The sequence below is a fragment of the Verticillium nonalfalfae genome, assembly GCF_003724135.2.
Source record: "Verticillium nonalfalfae strain VnAa140/NRRL 66861 chromosome Unknown scaffold_220, whole genome shotgun sequence".
Lineage (NCBI taxonomy): Eukaryota > Fungi > Ascomycota > Sordariomycetes > Glomerellales > Plectosphaerellaceae > Verticillium > Verticillium nonalfalfae.
The window spans coordinates 1-19,953 of record NW_021167445.1 but is presented as its reverse complement, the minus strand read 5'-3'; the positions used below and the strand labels follow the sequence as shown (position 1 = coordinate 19,953).

The window sequence follows — 19,953 nt, the reverse complement described above, 5'->3', positions numbered from 1 at the left end:
CAGTACAACCGCTACAAGTCGGCGTTGATGGACCGACCTTTTGGAATGGCAATCGAGATCTCTGCAAAGCGATGATCCTCGGTGAGAAAGTGGGCGTGGCACGTTAAATGATCCAAAGTGAGAAAATCGTATCGGTTGATCACGGTAACCTCGTCGCCGTCGAGTCCCAGTACCTGCACAGGCTCGATGGCCTTCTTGTACTCGACAAGACCCGGAGTCGGCGTATGATCAGAGAAACATAGCCCGTCCATGACAAAGTTCTTGTCGTTGGGGTCGTCTCCAAAGTCACCGCCATACGCCATGTACTCTTCGCCATCTTTCGTCTTCGTGCGCAGACCCTACAAAGGGGTCAGCTCGGCCTTTCTCAGACATGGCGATCGACTTACATGATTGGCCCACTCCCAAACGAATCCTCCCATGAGCCTAGGGTACCGGTAGAACGCCTCAACGTACTCTCGGATGGCTCCCGGACCGTTGCCCATGGCATGGATGTACTCGCACAAAACCAAGGGCTTCTCCCAGTCCTTGTCTCTCGCCGCGTTGATGACGCTCTCGACCGAGGAGTACATCCGGCTGTAAATGTCCACTGTCCGCGCTCCGTAGTCCGCTTCGTAATGGACAAGGCGCGTCGTGTCAACGCTCTTAATGAAGTCATACATGGACTGGTGGTTCCGTCCGTAGAACGCCTCGTTCCCCAGCGACCAGATGATCACGCACGCGTGGTTCTTGTCGCGCAACACCATCTGACGCGCCCTGTCGACGTAGGCATCTCTCCAGTCAGGGTTGTCAGACGTAAACTTGGACGCGTCGCCGCCGACGGAAGCAAAGCCGTGGCATTCAAGGTCCGCTTCGTTGAGGATCCACAATCCCAGCTGATCGGCCAGATCGTACAGCCTGGGATCATTGATGTAATGTGACGTACGGATGGCATTGATGTTGTACTCCTTCATCTGCAAGAGGTCGCGCTTGAGAAACTCGTACGGCACAGCCCGTCCGGAGTCGGGGTGATGCTCGTGACGGTTGACGCCCCTGAGCTTGATCGGTTCGCCGTTGACGCAAAAGACGCCATCAATGAGTTCAGTCCTGCGGAAGCCGACACGCTGCGGGATGACGCAGCCGGGGAAGCCGAGCAAGAGCGTGTACAAATATGGTGTCTCGGCCGTCCACTTGTGTGGGTTCTTGACTGGTAATTCAAACGTGAGGTCGGTGGTGCCCTGCGCCTGCGTCGCGCCATGGTGGGTTTCCCCGAACACTGGCTCGCCGTCGGCGTCGAGAAGCCTCAACGAGACAAAGGTAAACTCGCTCGTAGTGACGCCAACTTTGAGGACGGCATTCTTGTAGTCGTCATCCAAGAGCGTCTGGATGTGGATATCGTGCGGACTGAACCGCTCAAAGGCATGCAGGTAGACGTCTCTAAATATGCCACTGAGCCACCACTGGTCCTGGTCCTCAATGTAGGTGCCGTCGCAACGCTGGTAGACCTCGACGGCGAGAGTGGCGGAGCGCCCAGCCGTGACGAGTCTGGATATGTCGAACTCGCTGGGATTACGCGATCCTTGCGAGTAGCCGACCTTGTGGCCGTTGACCCAAACGGTAAAGGCAGAGTCGACGCCCTCAAACCTCAACCGCAACTGATGGTCCTTGAAGGCATGGGGAACCTTGAAAGTCGTCAGGTGCCTGCCGCACTCGTTATCAGTGTAGGAGACGTTTGGCGGGTCCACAGGGAAGGGAAAGTTGTAGTTGGTGTACTGGGGACCTTTCCCAAAGCCCTGACACTGCCACATGCCAGGGACGGCAATATCACTCCACTGATGCTCGGCAGCATTGTGGTCGTACCCAGCCTCCCAGAAGTTGCGTGGGCCATCGAAGGGTGAGGTTGACAGGTGAAACTTCCAGGTTCCTGACAGGCAGATGGCCTTGGCCTTGCTGACATCCCACGTCAGAGCGTCCTTCTCGTTCGGATAGGTGAAGAAGCTGCTTCGTGGGGCCAGGGTATTGTGGTGGAGAACCTTGAGGTTGTTCCAGTCCGGGGTTGCGACGGGGAGATGGTGTCCAGGTCGGCTGAAAGCGGGAGGAGCCAAGCTCTCGTCTGGGACATCACTTGAAGCACTGCTCTGGCTGCTTGGCGTACTGGCTCTCACTTGAACGTCAAAGTGCAGGACAGCGTCCTCGTCAATGGTCGGTTCGGCGCCATGCTGAGCTGACATGGTCAACGCTTGATCGAGATTCGCGAAGAGGCGCAAGGGCTTTGCCCGACTGAGATGACACTTGCGGATGTACAACACGGGCCGTCGGGTGTAATGGCCTTGGTAGGAAATGAGCTAGAGCTTGGAACTCGGAATGAAATAAGCAGGATAATGATACAACCAAGGCAAGGATGGACCAAGCAAATCATGTAGCGTATAGCGTGTCACAGGATACAAGGACGAGATCTGATCATGGCACAACATCACGAGGGGTACATGGAAGAAGCCCCTGCCGTGGTGACGCCTCGTGAGGAGGGATGAGCCAGAGGCAGGCACGACCTGGAGAAAGGCGGGGATGCGGGGAAGCCACGTGACTGTACGAGTATCGGAATTCAATCGTCATGATTGGCTCGGCAGTTCAGGATTTCGGAGAAGGCGCTGACATAATGCATCACCGCCCGAAGGTTCCACTTCACTCTGGGCGAAACGGCTGCCGACTCAGAAGTGAGGTAGCCCGGAAGGTGACGCCCTGGTCCCTGCCCCGTCTGGTCCTTCCATCTCGGCCTTTCCTTCGAGTCCCTGAGAAGGGCCAAGGTCATCTTCTCTTGATCATCCATACCACACTCACGAACTCCCATCAGCGAGGCGAATATTGCATGGCCCCCCTCTCTTGTGTCTGGGCATCTCCAGAAGTGACAACCAGAAGTGACAAGATCATTACCCTCGCACCGAGCGGGTTCAAAAACAGACTCGGAGTCAGTGCTACGTTCCCAAAACTTGCTGATCGGCTGTCTACCAAGAACCTCCAAGCCTTCGCCCACCCTTCGACCCGCACCATCTCGTGGCTCCATATCCACCCCATCGACCCCCTGAGAATCTGCCATTCTCGACTTGGCGCCGGCAGATCCCTTCTTTGTTAGGCACGCACGAATCCGAAGCCAGCGCTTGTCGCTTGTACCGGGAGCTTTCGCCCATGAGCCGGCCATTACTTCCGCCTTCATGACGCCTTGAACAGCATCCTACCGGAGGCTTGTCTTCCATCCTGGGAATGGCGGGTATCAGAGTAGATGAATGCCGGGGTAGCATGCCTGCTTCTTCGACAGGAGCCGCGTGTTGCCCACTCAATGTGTGGCGCCGACCCTGACGAAGGTCCTCCTTCTTCATGGGGTCTATGCGGGAGCGCCGACGTGATGGCTCTTCGTGCATGAGTTTGCTCACGAGGTCTGGGGTGGCCCTGGTAGCAGCAGATTGTCATGGATCCTCGTTGTTGAACCATTTATAACCCGCGATCGATCTCCTCGTCTGATCATCCCACTCTTCCTTGCATCCCAGTATCAACCGGCTTGACAGACCTCGAACAGTCATGAAGTACCTTCAGCTTCTTCTCGCGGCCGCTGGCACGGCTCGCGCCGCCCTCGATTGGCAAAATGTCCGCATCGGAGGCGGTGGCGGCTTTGTGCCCAGCATCGTCTTCCATCCCAATGCCAAGGGTGTCGCGTACGCAAGGACTGACATTGGCGGAATCTATCGCTGGAACTCGGACGACTCGTGGACTCCCATCACCGACTACGTTGCCCAGAATGACACCTGGTATGTCGACTTGTTCGTATGCGTCTTGGTCCGGAGGGGGACTGACTTTGCGCAGGAACAGATGGGGCATTGATGCTCTGGCCGTCGACCCGTCCGACCCCGATGTCGTTCTCGCCGCCTTTGGCATGTACACGAATGACTGGTAAGGCACATCCGCGAGACCAATAACACAAATTCATCAGCGCCTTCGCTCACACCGGATGTGGTAGGGACCCCAATGCTGGCTCGATCGGCCGCAGCACCGACCAAGGCAAGACCTGGACCTTCACAGAGCTGCCTTTCAAGGTCGGAGGCAACATGCCCGGCCGTGGCATGGGCGAACGACTAGCCGTGGATCCCGCCAACTCCGATGTCATTTATTTCGGAGCCCGCAGTGGCAAGGGCCTGTGGAAGAGCACCGATGCCGGCAAGACCTTCTCCGAGGTCACCTCGTTCCCCAACCCCGGAACGTTCAACCCCAACCCGAACGAGGCTGGCGGCTACGGCAACGACTTGCAAGGTCTGGCCTTCGTCACGTTCGACACGAGCGCTGCGACGGCCAACGGCGCGACGTCGCGCATCTTTGTCGGAACGGCTGACAAGACGGCCGAATCTGTATACGTCTCCGAAGATGCTGGCGCTACCTGGACCGCCGTCGCCGGCCAGCCCACCGGCTTCCTTCCTCACAAGGGCAGGGTTGAGCCCAAGGAAGGCGCCTTGTACCTGACCTATAGCGACGGCAGCGGCCCTTACGATGGCGCCAAGGGCGCCGTGTACCGCTATGACATTGCAAAGGCCACCTGGGCTGACATCACTCCCGTCACTGGTGAGGACCTTACCTGGGGGTATGGTGGTCTGGCCCTGGACAGTCAAAACCCAGGCACTCTGGTTGTTGCGTCCCTGAACTCCTGGTGGCCCGATGCGCGGCTCTTCCGCTCCACCGATTCCGGTGCAACGTGGTCCCAAATCTGGACGTGGGCCAATTACCCAGAAATCAACGCCAAATACAAGATTGACACTCCCAAGGCGCCCTGGATCAACCATGACTTTATCGCAGTTGACTCCAAGAAGCTTGGCTGGATGATTGAGTCGCTCGAGATTAACCCCTTCGATAGCGACCACTGGCTGTACGGCACAGGCCTGACCGTCTTTGGTGGACACGACCTCACCAACTGGGACTCGAACTCCACGGTCAACATTGAGTCTCTCGCCGACGGCATTGAGGAATTTGCTGTTCTCGACTTGGCTTCGGCGCCCGGCGGCAGTGAGCTTTTTGCCGGTGTCCACGACGACAGCGGTTTCACCTTTAAGAGCAAGGCCGACCTCAACACGTCTCCCAAGACGGCGTGGAACACACCTATGTTTGTTGGCTCGAGCGGCGTGGACTATGCTGGTAACTCGGTGTCCAAGGTTGTCCGCGTCGGTAATGTTGAGGGCAGTGCCCAGCTGGCCACGTCATCCGACGGCGGTGTCACTTGGGGTCTTCATCCCGCCAACGGTAGCACCCAGGCTGGCGGCTCCGTTTCTCTGTCGGCCGACGGCACGACCATTCTATGGTCCACCTCCGGCGTCGGTGTCCAGCGGTCGACTAACCAGGGCCCACTGTCCCGCGTCTCGAGCCTGGCAGCCGGCTCCGTGATTGCCAGCGATAAGAGCAATGATGATGTGTTCTATGCTGGCTCGGATGCCTTTTACGTCTCCACCGATGGCGGTGCTACCTTTGCCAAGGGAGGTGCACTCCAGGGTGCCAACTCGGTTCGCTCCATTGCCGCCCATCCGACCGAGGCCGGCGACGTGTGGGCCTCGACCAATGTCGGCATATTCCACAGCACCGACTCTGGAAAGACGTTCACCCTGATCTCCACCGAAGTCACCAACACGTGGCAGGTATCCCTCGGTGTGGGAGCCAACGGATGGAATGTCTACACATTTGGCGACGGCGCCGATGGGCCCAAGTTGTACGGCAGCGGCGACGGCGGTGCTACCTGGACCGATCTCCAGGGTGAGATCGGCTTTGGCGCTGTCGATGGCGTCAGGATTGCCGGCAGCGGCAACGAGGCAGGCCTGGTGTATGTTGGCACCAATGGTCGTGGTGTTTTCTACGGCCAGGGCAACCTGTAGGCTGATGTGGAGAGAGCGATTCTTGTATATACTTTGACTTTTGTGATACTTATCTTTCATTCTGCCCCCAACTCGTGCGAACGTCAACTAGTAGTGAAGGGTCTCTGTTGTAATGCTGACTGCCGGACGTCTTAGCAATGATGTGGTCGACACGCCGCGAGCATTGAGGAGAGATAAAGCTCGACAAGCTCCGAGGGCTCAATCACGGGAATGTAGTACTGCAGCGAGAGGAATGTAAGGCATCGCGAATCATCCTGGTCAATTAAGCTATGCACCTCTGCAGGTCATCTCTACGGCTTCACAATCTGCAGGTGATCCTGCCCCAGGTCCGTGAAGAAACTGGCGCCCTTGACCTGCTTTGGCGTCGCCGGGTCCGTGGCATTGCAGAGCTTGGCAAAGTCGCCGTTCTTCTCGAGCGCGTCGGCCACGAACTTGGCGTACCTCCCGACGGCGCACGACTTGCCAGGTCCGTCCTGGCACGAGGGCACGGGGTACACGGCCTCGTTGATGCGGATGCGGATGTACGTCTCGGTGCGCGCGCTGTTGCCGCCACCCGCGGCGGACGTCGGGCGCGGCACGCAGCTTCGCGTCGTCGTCGTCGTCGTCGTCGTCGTCGTCGCTGTTGGCGCGGGCGGGACGGGCCCGTTGACGCGGCAGCGGAGGCGCTCGAAGGCAATGGTGCCGCGCATGGGGGAGATGCGGGAGCTGCGCCAGAGACGGTCGGCGGGGATGCGGTCCGTGGGCAGGGGTTTCTGGTCGTCGAAGACGCCGAGGGCGGCGGCGAGCTGGTTGAGCTGGCCGTCGTTGAGGAAGCTCATGATGAGCCTGGGCAGGGTGAAGGCCGTGCCGTCGGCGCGGACGCCCGCGACGCCGGGGCCCTTGGCGAGAAGCTTGACGAGGCTGTCGAGGAAGGGCGTCATCATCTTGGAGGCGACGTCGACGGCGGGGCCGACGCCGTAGTAGTAGCGGAGGTCCTGGTGGTACTCGTACTGCTCGAGCTCCTCCTGGGTGAACGTGTCGCAGAAGGGCGACAGGCGGCCGGTGATCTGGGACTCGAAGCCGCAGATGTAGGGGAAGTCGTTCCAGTGGCTGTCGTCGAGGACCAGGTCGCCGTCGATGTACTGGGAGAGGCGCTTGATGAAGGGCGGCAGCCAGAGGGCGCGCCACGCGTTCGTCTGCTTGCTGCTGTCGTCCTTGAAGGTCGGGCACATGTCCGAGGGCGCGAGCGTGTCGCCGAGGTGAGCGGGCACGCCACGGCCGGTGACGGAGACGACGTTGCCGAGAAGGGTCGAGTTGGGGCCGAGGTAGCCGCGAACGAACAGCTGCGCCGTCTGCAGGACGCGCGTGTAGTTGTTGGCCCAGACGAAGAACTCGTCGCCCTCCTCGTAGAGATCCGGGTAGCGCGTGCGTAGCGTGTAGCCCATGTCGTAGAGCTCCTTGTAGCCCGTCTTGCTGAGCTGGGCGATCTGAATGTCGGGACGCGTGAGCGGCGTGTCCCATGTGTGAAAGAACGACAATGGGCCGCTGGCCTTGTAGCTGCTCTCCTTGAACTGTGCTGCCGTCAGCTTTTCCTCCTTTTTCTGCCAGGCGAGAAAACGCGACTTACACGGCGAGCCATCTCAAGCCAGCCATTGTGGGCGCCCGTGTCAGGGAAGCGCGAGCCGTGGCGGAGGACATAGGCAGCTTGGTCGACGTGACAGTTCTCCGGGATGTCGGAGGAGATGCCATTGACATCTCCGGCTGCAACGATGTGTTAGGCTCGTCAATCGCAGCATCTCAAGGACGTGTCGGCTTACCAGCAGTCCACGGGCCATTGCCGCCAAGATGCGAAAGCGGGTTCTTCGCATAGGCGCCGTCGGGCAAGAGAACGGGCTGGACAGGGTCAAGCGACGCACCGGCCGCTGCGCGAGTGACGCCGGTGAGAGCCAGGATGGCGAGAAGGGGGGCGGAGAAGCTCATGGTGAGAGGGCGCTGCGTCCGGCGACCAGGATCCAAGCAAATGAGCCTGCGGCTTCTATGAGATGGAGGGTGAGGCAGGACATGGTCGCAAGGCAACGGTCAGACGGCCTCTTATTTATTGCGTCGTGTGACTGTCAATTCGACTGTTGATCTGCAATGCCTGGCCCGATGGTGGATAACGACACGAGCGACCGGGGAACTGGCCGGCCGGTGCTGTCGAGTGCAGCACGACGAACGCGACGCTGTTCCTGCGTAGCCGACAACAGACAATTGGCTCCCCCTCACCTGTCGGCGCTGTTCAACACGTGCGCCCGGGCCAAGAGCCGGGTGAGGTAGTGGTCGTCGCCGGGATACCCGGCACGTGCAGGCTGAGGGGATGGTGATTTGCCGATTGCTCGTCCTGTGGTCCGGACCCTCCAGAAGTGGGAGCGTAACCCGGTTTGGGGTCGATAGGAGGAGATTGCAACGTTGTCTACTGTTGTCGTATTGGTGAAGTTGGATGCCCTCTTGTCCGGCTGTCGGCCGAGTCAACGCCTTGACAAGATGGCACGTGGCTTCGTACTTCGTCCATGCTCGTGGGGGTGTAGGGTAGATAGATGAATGAGTGATCATGAGTTCTTTCCAGATGAGTCGATTTTTTCCCGAGTTAAAGTGCCATCTGGAGGCCAGAGCTAGCTAGCCTCGATATGGTCGATTCGCTGTGCTCTTCTCAAGAACCAGGAATGACGAGCCATGGTGCACAAAGTGCCTCCTGCGACAACCCGCTCTACATGCAAACACACATAGCATCAAAAGGAGGGAAATGGTTGGAACCGGCAACTGTATTGACAAGCACTCTGTGCCTCAAAGAAAGAACTATATACAACAAAAACGTTCAGGCGCTCGCTTGCAAAAGGGGAAAATATAATGCAATGGGCGCCCCGAAATTTCCCGCGCCTCGGGCTCTCAGCTTCATCCGTCTTTTCCTTTCATCCTCGTACAGTCATGGCACCAGTTTAGGCGCGGAGAGCCTTACGGCGGAGGCGGAGGCTCTTCTTGACGCGGCGGCGGGTGCACACCTCCTCGACCTCCTCGTCGTCAGCGACGGGGGCGGAGGGCTCGGTGGCGGGAGCGGACTCGACGGGCGTGGCGGGCTCCTCGGGGGTCTCCTCGACGGGCGCGGTGGGGGTGGCAGGGGCAGACTCGACGGGGGTCTCGGGGGCAGGGGCGGGAGCGGGAGCGGAGGAGCCGTCAAAGGTGAGCTTCTGGCCGGCGGTCTGGGCGACGGAGCCGACGTTGGCGGAGCCGAGGGCGGTGTAGGCGTAGGGGACCGAGGTCAGGGTGCCCTCGGGGACGGCGTTGTCGTCGGCGCCGATGACGTCCTTGACGACGACGAAGCCCGTCTCGTCCGAGTCGCGCGAGACGATGGGGTTGGCCGAGTTGACGAACGAGGTCGACTCGACGAGGATCTGAGCGCCCATGCGGGCGTTGACACCGGTGAGGCCAACGTTCTCGTAGAGGTTGTTGACAATGTGGACGGCGGTGCCGAAGCGGACCGAGGGGTTGCGCGAGCCCGTGTTCTCCCAGTGGTTGTTGATGTAGGAGACGTGGAACTTGCCAGTGTCCTGCGCAGCGTTGTTGTCGCTGTGGCCGATGAGCGAGGCCTTGTGGTGGTCGTGCAGGTAGGTGTTGGACACGGTGATGAAGTCCGAGGCACGAGTAATGTCGAGCAGACCGTCGTAGAAGTCCTTGCCGCTGTCGAGGTCGGACGAGAGGTCGCAGTGGTCGACCCAGACGTTGGTGGACTCCTGGATGCCAATGGCGTCACCGTTGGCGGCGACGACCTTGGAGATCTTGAGGTTCCTCAGGATCACGTTGGACTGCTTGTTGATGTAGTGGCCAATGCCGGTGACGGACGAGCCGGGGAGACCAATGACGGTCTTGTCGGAGGCGAGGCGGATGCGGGCGCTGCCGGAGATGGCGCCGTCGACAACGATAATGGCGGCACCCTCGGCCTCGAGCGCGGCCTGGTAGTCGGCGAGCGAGGTGACGGTGGTGGTGGGACCGCCGGCACCACCGGTGGTGCCGGTGCCCTCGGTGCAGAAACCGATGTCACAGGCGTCCTCGACGGAGGCACGCTTCTCGATGGTGCGGGTGGCCAGGAGGGACTTGGGGGTCCACGAGGCGGGGGTGGGGGTCGCGCTGGCGACGGCGGCCAGGACGGCGACGGAAGAGGCAATACCAGAGAACTTCATCTTGACGATCTGAAAGTGTTGGGTTGGTAGAAAGTTGTTGTTGTTGTTGTGATAGTGTTTTCAAAGAGTGAACGGAGTTGGACGATCAACGTCTTGGCTTGATCAAGAGAATGGAAGAAAGAATGTGGTACAGAGAGGAAAATGGGAAGAAAGAATGAAGGACGAGGCAATGTGTCTGAAGAGAGAGAGAGGTCGGAAAGCAGCTGAATGCTCGCTGCGGACTTGCTCTTAAGTATCATTCTTTGGAGTTTTCTTCTTCACCCCTTTGCCTCTCCGCCTGCCTCTCTACCGTTCCGCCTAGCGCTGGCCCTCGTCTCCAGCCTTCACCCCCCCTGCCCTGATGGCCCACCTGCATGGCCATGCTCCTCGGAAGCACTACCGGGGATCTTGCGCTAGCATCGACATGGTGAGGTTGCTTGGAGTTGAGGCAATGAAAGGGGTGTTGTGGACCTCGACGACAGGGACCCCGGCCAGGCAAACCCTATGATCGCGACGTCGTGAGGTGGGGGCGAGGAGGGGGATCACAAGCAGAGGTTAGCGCCACGAGGTCTGACCGACCTATGCAGTAGACGACTTCAGACGGCGGGCACGACTTTGACAGGACCGCATAGGACGACTTCTCTCCAGCCATGACGTGACGTGCCCGTCGAGACTTCGACTAATCCAGCCAGGGGGGACCCTCCATGGCTGCGTTGAGTAGCGCCAGAGCCTCCAGGTAAGGGGCACTCATCTCTATCAGAAACGGCGCCAACCCGCATCGCGACCATTGGGTCAGTGGTGGCTCAAAGTACAAAACTAAGTTGGACTGCTCTGCCAAGACCACACACCGGGCCAAGCACCCAACGTGGTAGAATTGGAAACATGAGAAGGGGGGCCCGGCTGCCATGGGCCAAGCACCGAGCACCGGGCATCGACGGCGCTCGTGGGGCGATTTCGCAAAGGGGGGGGGGGGCTTCGCGGGAAGGCAATAAAGCCAGGTAAGCGACGGGTGTGCTGCCAAGTTGGTGAAGTTCATCCATAAAGAGTGACCCGAAAAAAGAAAGAGCTGAACCGCTTCTCGCTTCGCGGCCGGGGTTCGTGTCCTAGTCGAGCCATCGCGCGCTGACAGGGATGTGTTTGTTTCGGCTTTCTGCGGCTGGCGCATGGACCGACAAGAGGCCCCTGATGAGCAAAGGGTTGGCCGAGTCGTGCATCGATTTTTAATTTCAATGTCACTGCTGGAAGGGGGTCGCGTTTCAGGACCTCTGCTCCCCGCTCACTGACACCCAGGGCCAAGGGCGCTTGCTTGTTGCTGCTCTTCTTGCCCTTGAGTTGGCGTGCTTCTTGTTGATGGCGATGCTGGGATGCCAGTGTGGCTATGTCGCTCGGAATACTGCTGGGATGGATCGTCCAAGGTCGGTCCATCGGTGGTACGGGGGGAGCACGATCGCCCGGGATGGAGGGGGATCATAGTCTGTGGCCAACCAGGGTTTCTGGTCCTTCGTGTGATGGGATGGAAGTGTGGTCTGTTCTTGCGTGTGCGAGAACGACAGTGTAGCGACGTTGCATCTAGAGCGGATGCACTCATCTTGCCGGAGAGCACGTCTGTTGAATAGTACGCCAAGCATTACCGTGCTCGCTTGGCCACATGGCTGCTTGACGAGTTTGGTCGTCTTTACACTGCTTTCTTGTTCGCTTCTCCGTGTGTTGTTTATCACAGTTTCCAGCCATCTCAGCCACCATGCGGAAACATGTCGTCCCTTCCTCTCTTGTACGCCCCATTGAGCCACGACAAGTCGGATCCGGCACAGAGGCAGAGAGCTTAAGCCGAATAAGTCTTTCTCGTTTCATTCGCGTCCCCGAGGGTCCCGGTGCCCGAGGGGCGCCCACTTGTCTGTCACCCCGCCGGAGAAGTCACATCGGCATGGGCCAGGGTCGGGGGTGGAGTGCTTGGCTTCTCTGTGCCCGTCTTGGTGTGCGACCGTCGAGGCGGGCAGGTAGACAGGCAGGGTAACCAGGTCGGGAAAACGACTGGGCAAGGGGACATGCTCGACCATGTGTACATGTACGACCACCTGGGGTGTGGCCCCCTTTCTTTCGGAAACGCTCGGTTCGGTGTAAGAGGGACCGGCCGGGTATGCCGTGAGACGAGCCAGTGTCAGCGAGACGAGCCAGTGTCAAATGTAAATTGTCCATGATATTGGTATCCAACGCTATGAGATGACTTTTTCCGGGGAAAGAAAAGCAAAAGGAAAAGAAAAATCAAGCCTGTCTGTCTATCGCTCATTCGTATATGCTATGCCCATCATTTGACCGGCGCAAATTGTAATTGTATAGGCGCCACGTCCCAAGTCTATACCATCTCTCCCAACCCCTGGCGCGGAGCAGCCGGCGCCTTCTCATCTTCCCCACTTAGAAAGGCAGAGCGCCTGTCGATCGGTATGGGCATCGGCGCCGGCACCGCGACACCGCTGCTGTCTTCCGACTCCTCGTCGCCACCTGCCGAGACATCGGGTTCGCCGGCCCGGCGCTGCTTCTCCATGGCCTCGCGCTCCTCGAGCGTCAGGTCGCTCTTGGCGTGGCCGATGCGGATAAAGGCAAAGAGGAGCAGGGCGACGACGGCCGTGGCGACGGACAGGAAGAAGGCGACCTGGTAATTGTCCTTGAGCGGCTTGTAGCTCGTCTGGCCGACGGCGACGTCACCCATGCCGAGGAAGAAGCTCATGCCGAGGAAGAGTGTGCTGTTGATGAGGGCGCCGGCGAGGCCCTGGCGGCGCGCGGGCAGATTGGTCGTAATGAAGACGTTGCTGACGGTAAAGGTAATGTCAATGCCGATGGTGGCAGCGATCATGGCGGGGAAGACCCAGGCCCAGTAGTTGGGGTCGGCGGGCATGAGGGCGAAGAGCAGCACGCAGACGAGGTTGCCGAGGCCGGCGAGGATCAGCAGGACGCGGCCCGGCAGCAGGTGCAGCGTGAAGCCGCCGACGGTGCCGATGACGAGGCCGCCGACAATCATGGGCACATACCAGAGAGCCGTCAATAGGGGCGGCTTGCCGATGACGAGCTCAATGTAAAAGGTCGAGTAGAAGAGGAAGAGGCCAAAGGTACCGTAGCCGAAGAAGAGGGCGACAACGAGAACGCGCATGTAGGGGTTCGCGAAGAGGTCGGCCGGCAGCAGCGGGTTGGAGGCGACGCGGGTCTCGACGTACCAGGCGGCGGCGAGCAGCAGGACGCCGAGCAGGAGGGTGACGAGGATGCGCGGGCTCGTCCAGCCGCCGGGCGCCTGGGAGCTGTCGGTGATGGCGTAGACGACGAGGACGAGGCCCGGCACAATGGTGACGAAGCCCCACCAGTCCATACGCAAGCCGGTGGGCGGGCGCAGGGTGACGTCGCCGCGCGGCACGCAGACGACGGCGGCGACACAGACGACGGCGAGGATGATGGTGCCGAGGAAGAAGTACCAGCGCCAGGTCAAGGCCTCGCCGGCGATGCCACCGAAGAGAATGCCGAAGAAGAAGCCGAGGGGCGCAAAGGCGCCGTAGATGGCGAAGATGAGGTTCTTGCGGGGGCCGGGGCGGTAGGTCTTGCCGAGCAGCATGATGCCGGCGGGCAGAAAGGCGGCGCAACCGAGGCCCTGCAGGGCGCGGCAGACGATGAGCATGATGTAGTTTTGGCTGAAGCCGGCGACGAGGCACCAGAGGAGCATCCAAGCGAGCCCGGCGTTGAAGACGAGGTAGCCTCCGTACATGTCGCCGAGGCGGCCAAAGGGCAGCAGAAAGGCGCCGGTGATCAGGGAGAAGACGCTCGAGGGCCAGGTCTGGGATGCCTTGGGGATGTCGAGCTCGACGGCGAGCGGTGGCAGGATGATGTGGAAGCCCGAGATGAAGAACTCGGACATGAGCATGGAGCCGAGCAGGGCGAAACAGAAGCCCAGCTCGGACCAGAGGTTGTGGAAGGCGGCAGGGCGCTGGCGGCCGAGTGTCTCGTAGTCGATGACATGGGCACCGGCGGTCGCTTCGGGATCGGCATCGGCGGCAGTCCGGACTGTCTGAGACCTGGATCGGGATCGGGTCCGTGATGGAGACGGCGATGGCGAGCGGGGTCTCGACGAGCAGTGTTGCAACGACGGCATGGTGGTGTGTCGGATTGTTGCCGAGAGGGTGTGGTGATGGGCGAGTACACAGGCTGTGATCAAGGTCCACGGCCAAGATGAGCCAAGGTGAGCCGAATGGGTATATAGTTAGTCAAGAGGAGTTGGCTGTGGGTGAGGACCAAGACGGCCAAGAACTGGCTGGCAGATCGCAGGATAAATAGCAAGCGACTTGGATCAGAAAAAAATATGTCGAGATGAAGATTGGTCATGCGAGAGGACCATGGATTCAGGGCATTGGATGAGTGAGGTGGGGAGGGGAGGAGAGAAGCAAGAAGGAAGCATGACAGAGAAAGGGCGACATCACGAAGCAGCTGCAACACATGCAAAGGACTGCCTATTTCGGGTTAAAACGTATTGGAAATGTGTCATTTGGGTGCTTTACTCAGCAGCTTCTTTAGCAGGGTGACAAAATCCCGGCAGATGGAAACGGGCAGTCATACTACAGTATTCCTACCTAGGCATGGACACGAATGGACCCTTTGCACCTACCTCACGTCAATGTCAGAAATCAAAAGGCAAGAGAGAAAAAGGCTATGACGCGCTTGCCAAAGCCAAGTTTGCACCTGGAGCCAATGACCGGACGTCGAATTATGACATAAGCAAAACCCGAGAACGGTTGGCAGGCACACTGTAAGCACACTAGCGGCCTCGCCTGCACGTCTTGCCTCTTGACTACCTCATCCGGACTAGTCCACTGTCCGTCCTGGGCAAGAGACGGTGGGGGCTGTCGGCTCCGGTCCCGCTACGAGGACCCCTCGTGCCTGCGCCGACCTGTCCGAGTCAAACCAAGGGAAGGAGAGCTGGAGAGGCGGAGAGACATCACGTCGTTTTTTCCTTCCGAGCGGCGCATGTCCATCCAACGTCGTCGTCGTTCCAGACGCACACACACACACACACACACACCCTGGACTGCACTTCTCCCCCTACATACCACGCAAACAACCATGCCCGCCTGGATGCCCCGTTGCATCTCTCCGTCGACCCATTCCCGGTCCATCTCTCCGTCCACCCATCCCAGGCCCTGCTCTGTGCGGCGACCCACCCAGGCGTGAGCTCGCCTTGCGTGACACACGTCTTTCTCCTGACAACCTTGTCTCGTCTGGCCCCGTCGTCTCTCTTGTCTTGGCCGAAAAGGGAACCCCGAAGCAGCTGCGGCATGGCCAACGCAGATCTCCTCCAGCAGGCCCCGACCAAGGCCTGCCACAACTGCCGCCGCCGCCGCCTCCGCTGCGACCGCTCCTATCCCAGCTGCCACAAGTGCACAACTGCCGGCCACGAGTGTCTGGGCTACGGCAAGCTCTACAAATGGGCCGACGGTGTCGCCAGCCGAGGCAAGCTCGCCGGCAAGTCCTCGGCCGCCTGTCTCCTGTCGTCTTCCTCTTCGCCTTCGTCTTCGGCGGCGCCTCATCGGGCCTCCTCATCCGCCACTGCTCTTCCTGCGAACAGCAGCAGCGCACTCCGTCATGCGAGCAGGGGAGGTGCAGCAGTCCGGAGTCACGTCGCCCCGGCCCCGTCTGCATCCCATGACGACCCCGATCCTGACCACGTCGTTGACAGGCAGCTGTGCCGCCGGTCGCCGCCCGCGACACCAGGCCATGCGCACGGCGTGCCCGCGACGCCGTGGGTGCTCGTCGACCCCATCTTCCAAGACATCGATCAGCCCTACCGCTACTACCTGTCGTACTGTGAGAGCCAAGGCCCCATCTCGTAATACACCCGTGCCTCTTAGTTAACGCTGTACAGTCACGACCCGGCTCGTCAAGGATCTCGTCTCCCACGACCTGCCAGACCGCAACCCCTTCCGCAGCCTCATCCCCTTGACTCAAGGAAACCCTCTACTCCAGCATGTCATCGTCGCCGCCTCTGCTGCTCATCTCTCCAACCTCACCAAGCCCTCGATGGCTGCGATAGCCGCCCACGATGCCAGCGGCATGGTCATCCATCGCAGCGAGGAAGCCTCCCGTCGCGCCCTCATGGACTCGCTCATCGCCAAGCAAAAGGCTCTGCGCCTTCTCAACGAGGCCCTCCAGAACATGGACAATATGGGCAGCGACGTCATCCTCGCCGCCGTTCTGTTCTTCATCAACGTCGAGCTCATCGAGTCGGGCAAGCACGGCTGGAAGGCCCATCTCGAGGGTGCCGGCCGCATCATGGCCTTTCTGCCGCCCGCCGAGTCCTCCACAGAGTTCTTGAGAGACTACATACTGTCTGATTGCTTCATGTGAGTTTCTCCTTATTTATTTATGTATTTTCTTTTGGCCCACGTCATCCAAAGACCAGTGCTCACGCGCGCACCTCGCAGCTATTACATTCTCGCATCAGCATTCATGCCCAACGCCTCAGCCACGGCCGATGCCTCCTATTTTCAGTCGGTCGAGGCCAGATCCATTCTGCAGCGTGCCACCGCCAACAGCTATCTCTGCTGTCCGCCCGAGATTCTCGAGATCCTCCTTGCCGCCGCACAGCTGTCCAACGCAAACACGGACGACGAAGTATCCGCCACCTTTGTCACCGAAACCGGCGTCCAGCTACTGGCCCGCGCTCAGAGCTTCGACATTTGTGCCTGGGCCAACGATGTCCTGACTGTGACCTACCTTGCTCACATTCCTATCGAGAGCCGCATCCATGCCGGCTCGGCCCACGCCATGGCGGCCTGCCTCTACCTCTTGCAGGCAATCCCCGTCGTGAGACATCATTTACCCGCCAACACGCAGGAACTCTTTGAGCGAGAGCTGATGCATCATCTCTCGAGCATCCCCGACGACGACCCCAATTTCAAAGCCACCACGTTCCCAACCTTTATTGCTGGCGCCGAGACGAGGGACCCTATAAAGCAGGCCTGGGTCATGGATCGTTTGCAGCGTCTGCTGCGGAACACGCCCTGGGGTTTCATCTACACAGCCATGGAGGCGTTGCCGCAGATTTGGAGCCTGGCCGACGACAACTCCCTGGGGTGGGTGCAGACGTTGAAAGACCCAAAGATGAACTTTTTGATCGTATGAGCGGCACCACATATGCGGGGACGACCGTCTTCACAAAGGCCATCCTTACGCAACTGGGTATGATGTATCGAGTCCTTCTGCACGCGAGCCTCGACACATGCACCAGCGACATGCAGCCGCCAAGGACAGCCCAGGTAGGACCGAGAAACGGAGAATACGACACACAACCAGAGTGGGAAGGAAAAACAGCATGGCAGCCTGTCCAATCCACGGGTTAGTCACCTGGACTCGCACTGGCGAAGGGGCACGTGGTAACAGCGCCAACTTGAAGCAACCAGATCGTTGCTGTGCCCATCTTATGTTCGGTATGACTAACTAATGCCCACTCTACTCATACTAAAGAACCTGGGACAACGTCTTAATATCCGGCTTTCTCTCCTCCTTTCTCATTACTCAAAACAGGGCCTGGCGTCCCGGCCTTTCGCCTGTACCAGTCCCGCCACATGACGCTTGTCTCTTTCTCTTCACGACTTCATGACATACCACAAGCTCGAGGCAAATCTTCCAATTCTACCGAGTTACATCATACGTCTTGCACATCATGATGCCCGACTTTGCGTCCTCCAGGGCCACACCAGGACTCGGAGACCGCCCCTCCACCGTCGACTGTGTCATGGCGTCCCCCCGTACCCACGCCTCCTTGACTTCGTGTCCGCTCTGGCTTTCACCTTGCGAGTCGGTATCGCGTCCACCCCGGCCCCTTGGCGCAACATTCGCCGTGAGATCGACCTCGTCGCTGTCACCGTCGTCCCCCCTGCTGCCGCTCCCCGTCAGCGGGTTCCACCGCTTCTTCTTCGACTCCTGCGACTTGGAGGGCGCGCCGGGCATGGTGCCGCCGCCAATCGTATGCAAACCGATGGGGTCGGATGGCGGGTCCCGGGCGTCGTTTTGCCGCTCGTACGACTCGCCCTGCCGCGACTGCCACCACTTGCCGATGACCCGTGACCACAGTGGACGACACACGGGTATGCCGACGCAGATGAGCGTCAGGGATGTCTCGACTTGGGACCACACGATCACGGCCACAGGCACGTCACGGACGCCCTTGACGTTCATGACACGGATGCCTCCTGCGGCAGCGGCTCTGTGTGTGTCTATTAGTCCTGCGACGGTGTGAAATGGCTGGGGAGATGTCAACGTACAAGATGCCCAGGCTCAGACTGCCGGCGATGGTCAGCTTTTCCCGGCGCGACAGGTTCAGCTTGAAGATGAAGATCCAGGGAAGGACGGCAAAGTAAATATCCACGGCGATGGTGCCCACTACGGAGGCATTAGCCCATGTTCCCAGCTACCGACTGGCGTTAACCCCCCAGCTTGAATACGTACTAGCCAGCATCACCGCGGGAGGAACAGTGTTGAAACAGGTGCCGTTGAGGCTCTCGTCGTAGGCATACGGCAGAGGTCGACATGCGAGCCACGTGAGGAATGTGTTGACTGTCGCTTTTGTCAGCCTGGATTTTGGTCATGGCAAAACGACCAGGACATCAGTCTTACGAATACTCAAGATGCCCATAACGGACATGATGGCCCAGATGGAGATGATTTGCCACCGGACGACGACAAGTCTCAGCAGAAAGAACCCGACTGACGCCTTGGATGTTCCCGTCGCCAGAAGGGAGAACGTCTGCGCGATCATGCGGTAATACGTCGCTACAACGTCCTCTGCCGCCGTGAGATCATCCCGTCCGTAGCCGTGGATCGCGGCCACGGTCCCCATGATACTGTAGCCTAGTGTGAGAACCTGCGAGGCTCGGCAGAGCCCGTCTTGGTCAGCTTTGATGGCTTCTCGAAAGGAGTGGGAGTTGTTGCGCTCAAGCGACTCGCGGCCGTACCCATGATATGGCGTAGAAGTGATCGTCGGTGCCGTACGCCGCTACGCAGACGATACGCGTGTACAGTCGAAGAAAGAGAAAAAGAGTAACGACAAAGGTCATGGACCACAGCACCGCAATGCAGAGCGGTCCATCGCCGCCAATCTGCATCCTCGCAAGAACGAGGTCCGTTCCCGCGCTCTTGACACTTGACAGTCGAGGGTTCCACGTTCAACCACGTTTTGCTTTTCGCCCGTGTATTTGTCGTCAAAAAGAAATGAGCGAAATTGGCTTGGTGAGAGGGTCATCCGCCTTGCCTCGCGTGGTCTCCCCTTCTCTCTCTCTTCCTCTCTTTGTCTTCCAGCAGCAATGGCCGGGGGTGGCCAGATGTATAAAGCAAGGAGAACAAACCTCGAAACACCCCCAGGCTTTCCCCGCCACTTGAGCGTACAAGAACTGTATACCTGAGCAACAAAAAAAAAAGCATGGATCAAGTCTGGCAGTCGGGCTTGCCCCCCCCCCCCCCCCCCCCCCCTTATTGTACGGGAACAAGTGCCATTGTTGCGGCGCATGCAGTACAGAAGCCGGGGTGGGTGTTGATCATGATCCCAGCTGGGAGACCTATCACTTTTGCACCAAGAAAAGTGACAGCTCAGTTTTTTCTCCGTGTCATGCACAGCAAAATCCAGGGCGGGCTTAGGAGATTGGGCATACGGTACGGCACACGAGTCTGTTGCTGCCAAGGCATGGATTGTGGGCGTGGACAGACCAGGTTCACAATCCGTGCAGCAGCCGCCTTGCCATCCCCCCCCCCTGGCAACCCCTATCGTTGCCCGTGAGTCAACCAGACGCGTTTGCTAGCATTAAGTACATTGCTGTTCGGGTCGAAGAGGGGTCCAGCCCTTTTTCGTTTTGGGCCCTGTGCAGCGACTGGACTTT

General features: G+C 59.4%; 7 protein-coding genes across 7 annotated transcripts; 2 read left to right on the top strand and 5 right to left on the bottom strand.

Moving 5' to 3' along the window:
- Positions 1-11: 11 nt before the first annotated feature.
- D7B24_004029 (uncharacterized protein) lies at positions 12-2,207 on the bottom strand (the record flags this gene model as incomplete). The annotated part of the gene is made up of 2 exons (XM_028638207.1): positions 12-338; positions 387-2,207. 2 exons carry the CDS (start codon positions 2,205-2,207, stop codon positions 12-14), a joined length of 2,148 nt encoding a protein of 715 aa, XP_028490437.1.
- Positions 2,208-3,549: 1,342 nt separating this feature from the next.
- Positions 3,550-5,876, top strand: CEL74A (Xyloglucanase; the record flags this gene model as incomplete). Its single annotated transcript, XM_028638206.1, has 3 exons — positions 3,550-3,776; positions 3,832-3,918; positions 3,986-5,876. 3 exons carry the CDS (start codon positions 3,550-3,552, stop codon positions 5,874-5,876), a joined length of 2,205 nt encoding a protein of 734 aa, XP_028490436.1.
- Positions 5,877-6,166: 290 nt separating this feature from the next.
- Positions 6,167-7,835, bottom strand: D7B24_004027 (uncharacterized protein; the record flags this gene model as incomplete). The annotated part of the gene is made up of 3 exons (XM_028638205.1): positions 6,167-7,426; positions 7,483-7,616; positions 7,673-7,835. 3 exons carry the CDS (start codon positions 7,833-7,835, stop codon positions 6,167-6,169), a joined length of 1,557 nt encoding a protein of 518 aa, XP_028490435.1.
- A 995-nt stretch (positions 7,836-8,830) lies between these two features.
- Positions 8,831-10,069, bottom strand: D7B24_004026 (uncharacterized protein; the record flags this gene model as incomplete). The annotated part of the gene is made up of 1 exon (XM_028638204.1): positions 8,831-10,069. The coding sequence occupies one exon, from the start codon at positions 10,067-10,069 to the stop codon at positions 8,831-8,833; it is 1,239 nt and encodes a 412-aa protein (XP_028490434.1).
- Positions 10,070-12,401: 2,332 nt separating this feature from the next.
- D7B24_004025 (uncharacterized protein) lies at positions 12,402-14,180 on the bottom strand (the record flags this gene model as incomplete). Its single annotated transcript, XM_028638203.1, has 1 exon — positions 12,402-14,180. The coding sequence occupies one exon, from the start codon at positions 14,178-14,180 to the stop codon at positions 12,402-12,404; it is 1,779 nt and encodes a 592-aa protein (XP_028490433.1).
- A 1,177-nt stretch (positions 14,181-15,357) lies between these two features.
- On the top strand, positions 15,358-17,203 carry D7B24_004024 (uncharacterized protein; the record flags this gene model as incomplete). The annotated part of the gene is made up of 3 exons (XM_028638202.1): positions 15,358-15,886; positions 15,945-16,422; positions 16,504-17,203. 3 exons carry the CDS (start codon positions 15,358-15,360, stop codon positions 17,201-17,203), a joined length of 1,707 nt encoding a protein of 568 aa, XP_028490432.1.
- Positions 17,204-17,713: 510 nt separating this feature from the next.
- Positions 17,714-19,185, bottom strand: D7B24_004023 (uncharacterized protein; the record flags this gene model as incomplete). Its single annotated transcript, XM_028638201.1, has 5 exons — positions 17,714-18,287; positions 18,346-18,463; positions 18,530-18,637; positions 18,698-18,944; positions 19,036-19,185. 5 exons carry the CDS (start codon positions 19,183-19,185, stop codon positions 17,714-17,716), a joined length of 1,197 nt encoding a protein of 398 aa, XP_028490431.1.
- Between the last annotated feature and the right edge of the window lie 768 nt (positions 19,186-19,953).